This window comes from Furipterus horrens, unplaced genomic scaffold (genome assembly GCF_987537825.1).
Source record: "Furipterus horrens unplaced genomic scaffold, mFurHor1.1.pri manual_scaffold_4, whole genome shotgun sequence".
Taxonomy (NCBI): Eukaryota; Metazoa; Chordata; class Mammalia; order Chiroptera; family Furipteridae; genus Furipterus; species Furipterus horrens.
In genome coordinates this window covers 22,765,989-22,781,823 of record NW_028327174.1, presented here as the reverse complement: position 1 = coordinate 22,781,823, position 15,835 = coordinate 22,765,989, and the positions used below count along the sequence as shown (strand labels likewise).

The 15,835-nt window shown below is 35.2% G+C and overlaps 1 protein-coding gene across 2 annotated transcripts in view; it reads left to right on the top strand.

Annotated features, from left to right (window-relative positions):
* Positions 1–843: 843 nt before the first annotated feature.
* LOC150011310 (scavenger receptor cysteine-rich type 1 protein M130-like) overlaps positions 844–15,835 on the top strand; it is a 33,493-nt gene continuing 18,501 nt past the window's right edge. The window contains exons 1-4 of one of the 2 annotated variants that reach the window (XM_090272813.1): positions 844–972; positions 2,278–2,364; positions 3,359–3,679; positions 6,408–6,728. In XM_090272813.1, the coding sequence (XP_090128939.1) occupies positions 927–972; positions 2,278–2,364; positions 3,359–3,679; positions 6,408–6,728 (775 nt within the window). In that variant the 5' untranslated portion in view covers positions 844–926. Of the gene's footprint in view, positions 973–2,277; positions 2,365–3,358; positions 3,680–5,028; positions 5,076–6,407; positions 6,729–15,835 lie in introns of those variants that run through there. The other variant, XM_090272812.1, reaches the window with a different exon arrangement.

Genomic DNA, 15,835 nt, shown 5'->3' with positions numbered 1-15,835 from the left:
CTAAAACAGTGAATTTCAACTGGTGTGTCACAAGAATTTTTTATTTATTTATTTATTTATTTATTTTGGTTTTTCAATTCAAGAATTTTTAAAGCATACACTACCTGACTATTTAGTCAGCAACATTGCTCTATTTTTTTTCACTTGCTTTGCTCTTCCTCTTGTGCGAGAATGAAACAACCATAATAAACTTTGATTATGTGCCTAACACCTCCATAGTGATAGAATTAAAAGGAGTCCACATCGAGACCTGGGACTCACAGGTGTTCATTGCTTTTCTCCCATGGTTCTGGTGGTGTAGCAACACTCTTGGAAAGAGGCAGCCTGATTCTCTTGTCTCTCTTGAACTTTGTCTCACTTTGCCTCTTTGAAGGTGCCAACCCCAAGCCTCCAGGATGAAGGGCACTGACCTTTTTTCCCTTAGATTGTCAAATTAAAAAATTGTAACAGCCAACACAATAACAGCAGTCTAGTGAGAACGAATCAAAATTATACCTCTTTTTTGTTAGATCGTCAAAAAATATACTTTTGGGGGGTGTGATGCAGAATTTTAGTAGTTAGTTTATGTGTTCCATGAGATAAAAAAGGATGGAAATTGCTGCTCTAAAACTAAGTACACATAAATTTGAAATCTTTAATTCAACAACAATACATGAGTTAATATTTCCCCTTAATTTCTGTAAATCTATGGTGAATGTTTCTCAATTTCCTTCAGTGGTTTTATGCTCGATATTAAAGAAAACATGAGTAAAAGGGAATCTCACTCTTTTAATGACTTCCCTTTTTTGGTTGACTCCACCTCCATTATGTAGCCATATAGTTTTTTGTGGAAGTGAGATGATTTTTAGAATTCTTAGCGGTCCTCTCTTTAGGAGAACATTTCTAGGGACTAATACAAGAAGATTTAGAAATCATAAGGCCTTGGAATGAACAAATTCAGAATGGTGCCACATGAAAACTCTGGATCTCCTGGTAAAAGCTTCTTATTTGTTCTACATTTATTCTTTAACAGAGTAATAGTAATTGGCATCAGGAGAGTAAGGAATGGAAAAAGGCATTATGTTTATATGGCAATACCTCTTATCTATCATAGATTTTAAATTGAAGATATGCAATAAGGATTAGATTTGTCATCAGTTTTGTAAATCTGCTAAGGTGAAATTAAGTAAAGAACTGAAATTAATTAAACTGTATTGAGTATGAAAACAGTATTTGTTAGAAAAGATAGAACATGTAGAAATGAATATTAATTGAAAGGTGATTACTTAGAAGAAATTTAGAATAACACCCCTAAGTTTTGAAATCTACTTTATGATTTAAGTATTAAACTCATTTAGAATTTTTACTTTTTTTGAGATTTTTTATTGAATTATAACATATCACATAAAAGTATAGATTGTAAGTGACTTATCCTAAAGTGAGTGCTCCATGGTTATGACAGCATTTTTACTTTCTTAATTTTTATTTATTGACTTAGAGAGAGGAAGGGAGGGAGGGGGATGAGAAGGGAGAGAGAGAGAGAAACATGGATTTCTTGTTCCACTTATTTATGCATTCATTGGTTGATTCTTGTATGTGCCCTGACCAGGGATCAAATCTACAACCTTGGCATATGAAGATGACATTCTAACCAACTGAGCTACCCGGCCAAGGAGGCAGCATTTTTACTTTTAAATTACTGTTAGGTTAGTGTGGAAAGAAGAAATGAAACTACTAACAGCTTTAAAGAGCATTTTATGCTATATCTGGAAATAAGATCCAATATTTAGGTTTTTCAATGTAAACACAGTTATTTGATCCCATCAATGTGTTATTCAGCTATTATTTAGCAGGGATGGTACAGGGTACCAGTGAAATTATGGTCAACCTAATGGAACTTACCACATAACAGTATGAATCAGGTAGGCTTGGAGAGGGAAACATTAGTTGGATATTGCTCTGTAGTTACAAGAAGAACTGCTCACTTCTAAGTTGCATTAATGCCTTTTTAACTTTTCAGGTTTTAATTTGCTCTTACAATTCTTTTTCTATCCCAAAAAATTTAAATAATTATTCGCCCTTAGTTTGCCTGTTAACATGAACATTTTCAAAGCTATTTCACTGAGACTCTCTGATCCTGGGCATGATTTTTTTTCCTGCTTGCCTTGCCATTTAGAAGGAAGGGTTTTCTGTCTTGGTGTGACCTTCTTTGTTGTCCTCAAACCTCTGAAACCATCTGCCTTCTCGAAAGTCTCTTTGGGGAAGACTATACTTTTGCCCTCTTTCATTTTTTCTCAGGCTTTAGAAGATGCTTTGTCCACTTGAGTCCCTTCGTTATTGCTGTGATCTCAGTTCTTAGTGCCTGTCTGATCACTGGTTCTCTTGGTGAGTACTTTGTCAAATATATTAACAGCCTTAGCCCACTCTGACAAGAGTCTTTGAAAAGCAAATAATTTTCCCGAAGGCCAATAGCATCTAAAAGCATACTTCATGTTTTCAAAGGATCAGATATTAAATGCACAAAATAAGAATCTAACCATATTACACACAAAAAGAAATGCACAAAATAATAGCACAGTTCCCCTGGAAAAAATAAAATCTCACAGGGAAAAAATGCATTTTACCTAATAATTTGAAATAATGTCTAACTAAAAAATAGGAAACAATACAAAAGAGGGGAAACCTCAGAATTATTGGGATAAAAGAAAATTTTAGGAACACTAATATATTCCAGTGCCAAAACTCATCTAAAATTGTCTCAATGGAGGTAAGATGTATATACCACAGGTTTCTGTTAACTAAAATAATCATGAGGTGGAAGCTGAGACCTTTGGAAGGAGTGTAGGGGAGAGAGATTTATTTCATCGTAGAAGATAATAGGGAAGCATCTCTATCTCAACTTCCATTTAAGTAGATACATTTCTGTCAGACTTCAACTGTGTTTTAAAAAAATATAGTATCTTTCATACACGTAAAATAAGTGTAAAATTTCTTATAATTGGTCTTTTGATTTTGGGGTTTTGGAGAAACTTATGTAGCTCATCCCTTTAAAATTTTGTACTATCTTATTTAAATAGTAACCTTTCCATGAAGATTATATAAATTGACATTATAAAGAATATCAGCTATAAAATAAAGATATTATATAGTATTATGCTACTTAGCTTTATTGGTTTATGCCATTGTTCAATTTGAAGCCTGTGATACCGATATTTGTATTCGAATTCCTATGAAATAGCATTCTCCTATTGTACTATGAATGGGTCAAGGAATATTTCTCAAATCTGGATTTGAAAAATAGATAGGTAATCTAAATAATAATAATTCTCTACTTGCTCTTTGGATCTTGACCAATTGCTGCCTTTACCCATTGTTGCAGGAGGAACAGACAAGGAGCTGAGATTAATGGATGGTGAAAACAAGTGTACTGGGAGAGTGGAGGTGAAAGTCCAGGGGGAGTGGGGAACTGTATGTAATAATGGCTGGGACATGGAGGAGGTCTCTGTGATTTGTAGGCAACTAGGATGCCCAACTGCTATCAAAACCACTAGATGGACTAATTTCAGTGCAGGCTCTGGACACATTTGGATGGATCATGTTTTTTGTCGAGGGAATGAATCAGCTCTCTGGGACTGCAAACATGATGGATGGGGAAAGCATAACTGCACTCACCAACAGGATGCTGGAGTAACCTGCTCAGGTAAGACCTGCATAAATCAAACTCTTGACATGAAATGCTTTGTATGAAAAAAATATGTAGATGGGTTAAAAACAAAAAGGAACCAGTTTTCTGTATGCAATCAAGTCCACATATAAAATTACCCAATCCGCTGCTAAAAGACCAGAAAACTCACGACAAAGCCCATATTAAAAAATAAATCAAAAGAGATTCTGTACACTTCTATAAATGAAGAAGTGACTGGCTTCAATTTTATATGCAGTAATCCTACTATGACCTCCTATTTCTACATGAAAATATCACGATATCTAAGTTAATTCCTTGTCTTCTCTCCCAGTGACACGCTGCTTTCATGCATTGACTCATAAATTATTACCTTTTCATCCACTAACTGATGATCAATTTACTGAATCAAGAAATAAATATTCTTAGTACTAATTCTTTATGGAGGAAGGATGTATCACTAAGTATAATTACTTTTTCCAGTTTTTTATTTTTTTTTATCCTCACCCATGGGCATGCTCATCGATTTTAGAGCGAGGGGAAGAGAGGGAGAGAAACGTTGATCTAAGAGAGAAACATTAATTGGTTGCCTCTCATATATGCCCCAACTGGAGACTGAAACTGCAACCTAGAATGTGCTCTGATTGGGAATCGAACCCACAACCCTTCAGTTTATGGGATGATGCTCCAGCCAACTGAACCACACTGGCCAGGGCTATGTAGTGGTTTTAACTTATAAAACATTTAATGTTTTATCTCAGTTGACCTTACAGTAACTCAAAAAATCATGTCAGACCTTTCTGCTGACAAATCCTAAGGTCAAGTTTCTTACCCAGTTCAGATTCCTGGGCTTCTCATTTTCTCCTTGCTTACTTCATTGACCTTTATGAAGCCCTCTCACCTCCCTGCCTGGTTCTTAGAGACCATCTCCTCCATAGGACTGATTTTAGAAAGAACTAATCTCCACCCAGGCATTGTGGTGTAATGGGAGAAATACAGACTAGTATCTAGAAAATAGCAGGATTAAATTCCAGCTCAGCCCCTCATTAATGCTATTATTGAGCAAGTTGTTAAATGTTTCTAAACTTCAGTTCCTGAGAACTCAATGATAGAACACATGAAAAGCTACTGATACACTGTCTGATATAAAATAGGTGTTAAAAATTAAAGTTAGTTTTCTCATTACTCACTGCTTTGTATTACCCTGCCAATTCAGTTATTCTCTTCTCTTCCTCTTTCTCTCTTCTCCCTTCCTCCCCTTCTCCTCCTTTCTCCTCTTCTTTTCCCTTTCACTTCTTCCTCTTCTTTCCCCTTCCTGTCCCTCCTCCTCCTCCTCCTTCTTGTCTTTTTTGTTAATCATTCAGTGAAAAGCAACAGTAATGTGGACATCAAACATCTACAGCAAAGTTAAAAGGTAGGCTCTCACCATAATTATTGCTGTCTCTAGAGTTGACTTTCTAAGCTAAGAACAGCATGTAGTACTTTTAACTCTTGTTTTCTTTTCTTTCTTTCTTTTTTAATGCCTCAGAATGAAGTTCATCAAACTTGCTTTTACAAGTTTACACATATAAAGCTCCAACCGATGCATATTAATAGAAATGCATAACCACTCAGTGTATTAGTTTCATGAGGTTTCAGAGTGTGTATTTCTAATACTCTTCACTCTGATTAATACTCAATTCTCAGAACCTCTGCTTCTTGGGAGATTTTATCATTATCATGTGCACAGGGGCAATACAGCCTAACAGTAAGAAGAACAGACTCCGGTGCTACACTGCTTTTTTTTGCCCCCATATCCTAAGTGTTTGGTTCTGTGCCAATTATCTAACCTCAGTTTGCTTATTTGTAAAGTATTATTAATTGTTCATAACAAAAAATCTTGTTCATAACAAAAAATCCAGTCTTTGCCTGGAGTTCAGAGCTTTTAAAATTGAACTATTTTCCAAAAAATGCCTTCTAAACACTATGCTCAAAAACAAACTTTTTGTTTTTCATGTGTCCCAAAATTTCATCGCAAATCTCCTTTTCTTTGGTGTTTTAGTCCTCACAGAAAATCAAATAGAATGTGTACAGAGAAAAGTTTCTTAATGAAAAAGCTGTTCTTTGTTTAAATAGTACCAGATATTTTGGGGGTAGAAAAAAAATCTTTGGTTTAAACATGAAATTAATTAATTAAGAAATGAATTATTTTAATTGATTTTTGTCCTTAATTTTTAATAATCTGGTATATCACAGGGTGTTCTTGCAAGTTATTATGCATGTTTATGCATTTTATTTTTGCTTTTTCCTGTTTTCTGATTTCTAGTTCAACTACAGACAAGTATTCATGCTCTGACTTTAAATATTTGACAAATTATCAATTTGTCATCTTTACTATTTTGTATATGAACCAGTTTTATTTTTTCGAGTTTTTAAAAAATAAATACTTTGAGTCAATTTTATCTATTTCTACAAAAAAAAAGGGAGCGTTTATTTACTCTGTCCTAGTAAAGGAAGGAAACAACCAAAAATAAAGTAAATTTAATCTGTAAAACATTTTTCTTGGTAAGTAGATGTAGATAAAAGTCCTTATTGTTAGTTTGCTTTTTAAAGGTTAAAATTCTCCAATATGTGAGGATGGGCAACATCTGAAAAGAAACACTATATTAAGGAAAGCATGATATTCTAAGTGTCTTGAGGAATCTTATTTTCTAAAATTACTTCTGAGTGATTATCACTTTGAATTCTGGTCTTGTCTTTGCTCTAGATGGATCTGATTTGGAGATGAGGCTGATGAATGGAGGAAACCGGTGTTCAGGAAGAGTAGAAGTCAAATTCCAAGGACAATGGGGAACAGTGTGTGATGATAACTTCAACATAGATCACGCTTCCGTGATTTGTAAACAGCTTGAATGTGGAAGTGCTGTCAGTTACTCTGGTTCAGCTACTTTTGGAGAAGGTTCTGGGCCAATCTGGTTTGATGATCTTGTATGCAATGGAAATGAGTCAGCTCTCTGGAACTGCAAACATCGAGGATGGGGAAAGCATAACTGCGATCATGCTGAGGATGCCGGAGTGATTTGCTTAGGTAAGGACTCAACTGGGTTTGTTCTGTTCTCCCAAAGAGGATGGGAAAAAAAAAGGAGGGGGTGGAAAGAAGCTGCTTCCTTTGCCAGTATATCATTACTTAATTTCAGATTCCAGCTCTGATACCCGTGGAGTTTTTAAGGTAACAAATTATGATAGATAGGGAAGAAGGATGAACAGTGATATTGAGATTCAAGTAATGAAGATTGAAAGAGGCATTTAAACAATAGTTTAATCTAGTCCTGGCCGGATAGCTCAGTTGTTTAGAGTGTCCTCCCCATACACCAAAGTTGTGATCTGGATCAGGACACATACAGGAATCATCCAATGAATGCATAATTAAATAGAACAACAAATTGATCTCTCTCTCTCCCCCTTCCTTTCTTTCTTAAATCAATAAAAAAAATTTTTTTAAAATTGTTCAATCTCCTCCCTTCCCAAAAAAAGCAAGAAAGAAGGAGAAGAAGAAATGGCTTAACTAGCAAATTTTGCTTTCTGAATGAGTTTAAAAGTAAATCATCATTCCTATACACCCTCCACCACCCCTGCCCTTATCATCATCCTCTACCTACAAAAGTCCCCTCTTTAGCCACACTAACCTACCCCTTTCCAAACTTTTAGTTCAAATTTGCAGATTCAAATGATTAAACAAAATTGTTGTTTTCCTGGTAAAATCTGATTTATACTACTACTATGGTATGAGTATAATGAGCAGACACTGTGCCTGTCTACAGACTTTTATGTTTCATACCCAATCATGGGACAGGGAACATTTAGGAAAATATAGTTCAAGTAAAACTGTCCCTGATTCATCAGCTATCCTTTTTTTTTTTTTTTTTAATGAGGTAGAAATGAAGGAAACAATTCAAATTAATTTTAAATAAGAAAACACTGACTTAGAAAACTGAAAAATTTGGGAAGTACATATTGAATGGAATGCCTACAGAAAATATGAATTTTGTTAGCTGAAGAAAATAAAAAGAATTTGGGTTAGGAAAAAACACAGCCTGTACCTTCCATTTTCCTTTACCCATCAAAATGTTTCTAGGTCTCCAATTAGCACATTTCTTCTCAATCCTGAAGGATCACAAGAAAAGTGTTGTGGCAAAAGAAAAAACTAAAACTGCCAGGGGAAAAACCCAATTTATTTATTACAGGACATTACTCGGGGTTAAGTTCTGATCTTGGAGGAATATTGATTGGGAGAAGGTGAAAGCAGTAAGAATTAGGTGCCTTTTCTCTTTGCTTTGCTTTTAAACTGAGGAAGTGGTCACAAAGGGGCCACGTCTATCTCAACCAGGTAGTGTGGATAAGTAATACAGTTAGAGGCAAAAGAGCATGTTGAGTATTGGGGAAAACTGGAGTGCGTGGGTACCACTTAAACACACACAGATATATATTTAATAAGCAAAACAAACAATTTCAACAAAAATTCTGGTGGTCAAATAAGCATATCACTAGATAAAATACAGTACACGCTCTCTACACTGAAAAGTCCTGTTTCCTTGCCTGATGTACTCCTTCATTCATCTTTAATAATTTTTTGTTTTGTTTTTCTTAACATTTATTTCATTTGTATTCATGTACTTTTTAATTTTATTTTTAATTACAACTTATATTCAACATTATATTGTATTAATTTCAGGTCATCTTTAATAATTTTCAATAGTAGTATATTATTATTTTCTCTATCTCTACTTATATCTTTCCTTTTTCTTAACTCATTTCAGATACAGCTATTTACAGTCCCCTTATTCTTATTTCTTTTTTAAATTTATTTTTCAATTACAGTTGACATACAATATTATGTTAGTTTCAGGTGTACAACACAGTAATTAGACATTTATACACCATACGAAGTATTACCTCAATAAGTCTAGTATCCATCTGACACCATACATAGTTATTACAGTATTATTGACTATACTTCCTATGTTGCACTATTTACTCTTTGTTTTTAAAGGAATCTTTTTTAAAAAATAATTTATTTATTTATTTGTTTATTTATTTATTTTTAGAGAAAGGGGAAAGGAGAAAGAGAGGGAGAGAAACATCACTGTGTGGTTGCCTCTCACTTGTGCCCCCAACTGGGGACCTGACATGCAACCTAGTCATGTGTCCTGACTGGGAATCAAACCAGCGATACTTCGCTCACAGGCTGACACTCAATTCACTGAGCCACAGCAGCCAGGGCTGCACTATATACTCTTGTGACTAATTTTATAATTGCCAATTTGTACTTACTAATCCCTTTTACCTTTTTCACTGAGCCTCCAAACCTGTCATATCTGGCAACTTGTTCTCTGTATCTAGGTTTGTTTCCATCTTGTTGTTCACTTATTTTGTTTTTAGGTTACACATATAAGTGAAATCATATGGTATTTGTTTATGTCTGACATTTCATTTAGCATATATTCTCTAGGACCATCCATGTTGTTGCAAATGGTAAGATTTTATTCTTTTTTTATGGCTGAGTAATATTCCATTGTACATGTATAACACATATTCTTAAATCTCTTTTTATATTCATCTAATTGATGGACACTAAAGTTTCTTCCATACTTTGGCTATTGTAAATAATGCTTCAGTGAACATGTGGATGTATATATCTTTTCAAATTAGTGTTTGGATTTCTTTGGGTAAATAGCCAGAAGTGGAATTGTTAGGTCATATGGTAGTTCCATTTTTAATTTTTGAGGAACTTCTATACTGTTTCCATAGTAGTTATACCAATTTACAATCCAACCAAGAGTGCATAAAGGTTCCCTTTTCTCCACATCTTCACCAACATTTGTTTGTGTATTTATTGATGATAGTCATTTTGACAGGTCTGATGTGATAGCTTATCATGGTTTTGATTTGCATTTAAATCTTCATTTTTGTTGAGATTTCTTTTGTGGCCTAACATGTAGTCACATGTTCCATTTGCACTTGAAAAGAATGTATATTGTGCTGCTTTTGAGTGAAATGTCCTAAAAATAGCAATTAAGTTTATCCAGTGTAATGTGTCATTTAAGGCCATGGTTTCCTTGTTGATTTTCAATTGGGAAGATCTATCCAATGATGTATATGAAGTGTTAACTCCCCTACTGGTATTGTATTACTGTCAATTTTTCCCTTATGTCCTACAATATTTGGTTTACATATTTAGGTGTCCTACATCATGCATAGATGTTTACAAGAGATTTTATCCCCTTGTTGGATTGATTTCTTTATCATTATGAAATGGCCTTGTCTATTGTTATAGCCCTTGTTTTAGTCTATGTGGTCTGATATAAGTATTGCTACCCAAGATTTTTTAAAATTTCCATTTGTATGAAATATCTTTTTCCATTCCTTTATTTTCAGACATGTATGTCTTTCAATCTGAAGTGGGTCTCTTGTAGACAGAATATGTATGGGTCTTGTTTTCTTTTTTATCTTTTTAAAAATTGTTGTTCTATTACAGTTGTCCCATTTTACCCCCATTACTCTCCCCTGTCCTGCCCACCTCCCCCCCTCTCCCACAGTCAATCGCACACTGTTGTCCATGTCCATGGGTCATTTATATTAATTCCTTGACTAGACCCTTCCCCTTCTTACCACCCTTATCCCTTTCCTCCCTCTCTTCTGGTCACTGTCAGTCTGTTCCTTGTTTCCATGCCTTTGGTTCTATTTTTCTCATTTGTTTGTTTCGTTCATTAGGTTCCTGTATTATGTGAGATCATATGGTATTTGTCTTTTGCTGCCTGGTTTATTTCACTAAGCATAATACTCTCCAGTTCCATCCATGTTGTTGCAAAAGGTAGTTCTTTCCTTCTGCTGCATAGTATTCCATTGTGTAAATGTACCACAGTTTTTTTGATACACTCATCCACTGATGGGCACATAGGCTGTTTCCAGCACTTGGCTATTGTAAATAGCAGTGCTATGAACATAGGGGTGCATAGGTTCTTTTGAATTGGTGTTTCAGGATGCTTCAAGTATAATCTCAGCAGTGAGATCACTAGATCAAAAGGCAGTTCCATTATTAGTGTTTTGAGGAAATTCCATACAGTTTTCCACAGTGGCTGCACCAGTCTGCATTCCTACCAACAGTGCATTAGGATTTCCTTTTCTCCACATCCTCATCAGCACTTGCTGTATGTCAATTTGTTAATGATGGCCATTCTGACAGGTGGGAGGAAGTATCTCATTGTGGTTTTAATCTGCATCTCTCTGATGGTTAGTGATGTTGAGCATCCTTTCGTATGCCTATAGGCCCTCTGTATGTCCTTCTTGGAGATGTGTCTGTTCAAGTCCTTTGTTCATTTTTAATTGGATTATCTATCTTCCTGGTGTTGAGTCATATGGGTTCTTTATATATTTTGGAGATCGAACCCTTGTCCAAGGAATCATTGGCAAATATGTTTTCCCATATGGTTGGTTCCCTTTTAATTTTGCTGATGTTTTCTTTAGCTGAGTAGAAACTTTTTAGTTTGGTGTAGTCGTATTTGTTTATTCTTTGCTTTATTTACTGTGCCCTGGGAGATATATTGGTGAAAATATTGCTGCGTGAGCTATCTGAAATTTTACTGCCTATGTTTTCCTCTATGCCTGTTATGGTGTCACGGGTTACATTTAAGTCTTTTATCCATCTTGAGTTTATTCTGGTGAGTGGTGATAGTTGGTGATCTAGTTTCAATTTTTTTCATATCCCTGTCAAGTTCTACCAACACCATTTATTGAAGAAGCTATTTTTACTCCATTTTATGCTCCTTCCCCTTTTGTCAAATATTAATTGACCATAGAGACCTGGGTTATTTTTGGGCTCTCTATTGTGTTCCATTGGTCTATATGTCTGTTCTTATGCCAATACTAGACTGTTTTGATTACTGTGGCTTTGTAATATAGTTTGACATCAGGCATTGTAATTTCTTCTACTTTGGTCTTCTTTCTCAAGATTGCTGAGGCTATTCATGGTCATTTTTGGTTCCATATAAATTTTTGAAACACTAAATGTCATTGGTATTTTAATAAGGATTGCATTGAATCTATAAATTGCTTTGGATAATATGGACATTTTAATGATGTTAATTCGTGCCATCCATGAACATGGTATATGCTTCCATTTGTTTGTATCTTCCTTAATTTCTTTCTTCAGTGCTCTGTAGTTTTCCAAGTACAGGTCTTTTACCTCCTTGGTTAAGTTTATTCCCAAGTACTTTATTTTTCTCGTTGCTATAGTAAATGGAATTTTTTTTCTAGTTTTTATCTCTGATATTTCATTTTGGGTGTACAAAAATGCATTTGATTTCTGAATATTGACTTTGTATCCCACTATTTTACCAAATTACTTAGTTTGAGTAGTTTTGGTGGCGCCTATATGAATTTCTATGTACACAATCATGTCATCTGCAAATAATGACAGTTTTACTTCCTCCTTTCCAATTTGGTGCCTTTTATTTATTTATTTTTTCTTGTCTGGTTGCTGTGGCTAGAACTTCTAAAACCATGTTGAATAGGAGTGGAGCGAGTGAACATCCTTGTCTTGTTTCTAATCTTAGGGGGAAAGCTTTCAGTTTTTGTCCATTGAGTATGATGTTGGCTGCATGTTTCCAGTGTATGACCTTTATTATGCTGAGGTGTGTTCCCTCTATTCATTTTGCTGAGCGTTTCTGTCATAAATGAGTGTTGTACTTTATCAAATGCTTTTTCAGCATTTATTGATACGATCATGTGATTTTTACCTTACATTTTGTTTATGTGGTGTGTTACATTTATTGATTTGCAAATATTATACCATCCTTGCATGCCTGGGATGAATCCCACTTGATCGTGGTACATGATCATTTTAATGTATTGCTGGATCCAGTTTGTCGATATTGTTGAGGATTTTAGCATCTATGTTCATCAGGATACTGGCCTGTAGTTTTCTTTCTTTGTTGTGCCTTGACCTAGTTTTGGAATTATAATACTGGCCTCATAGAAAGTCTTTGAGAGTTTTCCCTCTTCTTGAAATTTTTGGAATAGTTTGAGAAGGATAGGAGTTAGTTGTTCCCTAAATGTTTGGTAAAATTCACCTGTGAAGCCATCTGGTCCAGGGCTTTTGTGTGCCAGGGTTTTTTTGATTACTGCTTCAGTTTCACTAGTTGTTATCTGTTTATCCAGGCTTTCTGATTCTTCTTGATTCAGTTTTGGAAGATTATCTGTTTCCAGAAGTTTTTCCACTTCACCCAGGTTGTCGAATTTTTTGTCATATAGTTGTTCATAGTAATTTCTTACAATCCTTTGTATTCCTGTGGTATCAGTTGTGATTTCTCCACTTTCATTTCTGATTTTATTAATTTGGGTCTCCTCTATTTTTACCTAATGAGTCTGGTTAAAGGCTTTTCAATTTTGTTTATCTTTTCAAAGCACCAGCTCCTGGATTTATTGATCCTTTGAATTGTTTGTTTAGCCTCTATGTCATTTAATTTTGCTCTGAGTTTGATGATTTCCTTCCTTCTACTCACACTGGTCTTTGTTTGTTGTTGTTCCTCTAATTCTTGTAGCTGCAGGGTTAGATTTTTTATTAGAGATTATTCTATCCTTTTTAGTTAGGCCTGTATGACTGTGAACTCTCCTCTCAGGACTGCTTTCGCTGTATCCCATAGGTTTTGGGATGTTGTGTGTACATTATCATTTTTTTCCAGAAAAATTTTGATTTTTGCCTTGATGTTATTGTTAACCCATTCATTATTTAATAGCATGTTATTCATTCTCCATGAGTTTGAAAGTTATTGAATTTTTATCTTGAGGTTGATTTCCAGTTTCAAGCCATAATGATCTGAGAAGATGCTTGATATAATTTCAACTTTTTTGAATTCGTTGGGGTTTGTTTTGTATTCTACCATGTGGTCTATCTTTGAAAATGTCCCATGTGCATTTGAAAAGAATGTATATTTTTCTTCTTTGGGGTGAAAGATTCTGTATATATCAATTAAGATATAATTAAGATATAATTTTTTCTAGAGTGCTGTTCAGTTTGTTCAGTGCTACAATATCCTTGTTGTTTCTTTGTTTGGAAGATCTGTCCATTGTTGACAATGGGGTTTTAAAGTCTCCTACTATGAATATGTTGCTGTTGATATCCTTCTTGAAGTCCTCCAAGATTTTCCTTATATGTTTGGGTGTTCCTATGATGGGTACATATATGTTTACAAGTATTATATCATCTTGATGGATTGTTGTCTTAGGTATTATGAAATGTCCTTCTTTGTCTCTTTTTATGGCCTTTGTTGTGAAATCTATCTTGCCTGATATAAGTATTGCTATCCCTGCCTTTTTTCATGTCCATCTGCTTGAAATATATTTTTTCCATTCTTTCATTTTCAGTCCATGTAGATCTTTTGGTCTGAGGTGGATCTCTTGTAGACGATATACATGTGGGTCATGTTTTCTTATCCATTCAGCTACCTATGTCTGTTTTTTGATTGGTGCATGTAATCCATTTAAATTTAAGATCATTATTGATAGGTCATTATTTGTTGTCATTTTTCCGCTTTGTACCTGTGTTCCTCTCTCCCTCTCTCTCTCTTTTTCTTCATCTTCTCAAAGCATTCACTTTAGCATCTCTTGCAATGCTGGTTTGGTGGAGATGTACTTTTTCAGCCTTCTTCTGTCTGGGAAACTCCTTATCTCACCTTATATTTTGAGTGAGAGCCTTGCTGGGTAGAGTAGTTTTGGTTTTTTTGCCATTCCCTTTTGGCTCGTAGTGTTTCTGTTGAGAAATCAGTTGATAGTCTTATCAGAGCTCTCTTGTATATTATTTGCTGTTTTTCTCTTGCTGCCTTTAGAATTGTCTTTGAATTTTGCCATTTTAATTATGATGTGTTTTGGAGTGGGCCTCTTTGGGTTTATCTTCATTAGGACCCTCTGTGCTTTCTGGACTTGCATGATTTTTCTCTCATCAAGTTAGGGAAGTTTTCTCTCATTACTTTTGCAAACAGTTTTTTTTTTTTTTATCTCTTATTCATCTTCTTCTTCAGGTAAAGTCTTGTTTTCTTATTTATTCATCCAACTTATGTCTTTTAGCCCATTTACATTTAAAGTAATTACAGATAAGTATGTAGTTGTTGCTATTTTATTAATGGTTTTCTGATTGTTTTTACAGTTCTTAGTTCCTTTATTATTATCTTGCTTACTTTTCTTGTTTGTCGATGACCTTCTATAGTGTTATGTTTGGATTTCTTTCTCTTTAGTTTTTGTATATTTTTAATAGACCTTTTTTGTTGTTGTTGCTATTTACTTCATATACACTAAGCAATGTTTATAGCAGTTTATTTTAAATTAATGGTTGCTTAAATTCAGATACATTCTAAAATCACTACCATTTTTAGTCACCCCTTCACATTTTCTGGTCATTATTTTCACTCCTTTTATGTGTGTGTTTGTGTGTCTCTCTTTTGTTTTTATTGTTGTAATTAAAATGGGTGTCTTACTTCTAGAGCCTTCTGATTGGGGCTCCTCTGGTGGCCAAGGTCATATGTCACTTGTGCCTTTTTTGGAGCATATTGGTAGAACCTACAAACTGATCTGTTCCTTGGTTGTCACTTGTGCTGGGCTCAGAGGTGCTTGGATAGAGTTATGCTGCAAACCAGGGGAAGCTGCCACTTGTGCTAGGCTTGTGGCCCCTTAGTTGAAGTTACAATATAGGCCAAGACTGGCTGCCATTTATGCCAGGCTTGGGGCCGCCTGACAGGAATTACAATACAATTTGAGACCATTTGTCACTTGTGCCTGGCTTGGGACCACTTAGCAAGCTGAGGCCAACTGCTGCTTCTTTGGGGTTTGTGGAATTTTGAGAGATTTGAGAAAAGTCTTCACTGAGAGTCAAGGCAGGGCACTTGTGTGGAAGAGTCATTGGAAAAGGCTCGGGCCAGAGGAGTGAATTGAGAGGGGAGGGGTTCTCAGGGAATCACCAGGGTCCAGAATAGTGTTAACCAGATTATTAGAGGACACAGATTTGGTGCCCACCTGTACCTGGCTGGCAGGATAGGAAGAGAGTGCAACAAAGGAACATCCATTCCCAGAGAGAGAGTTGCCCCAACCCCTGCCCCTCCAACTTTCATGTGAAAGTCAATTTAGTTTCTCCTCATACATCCCTGG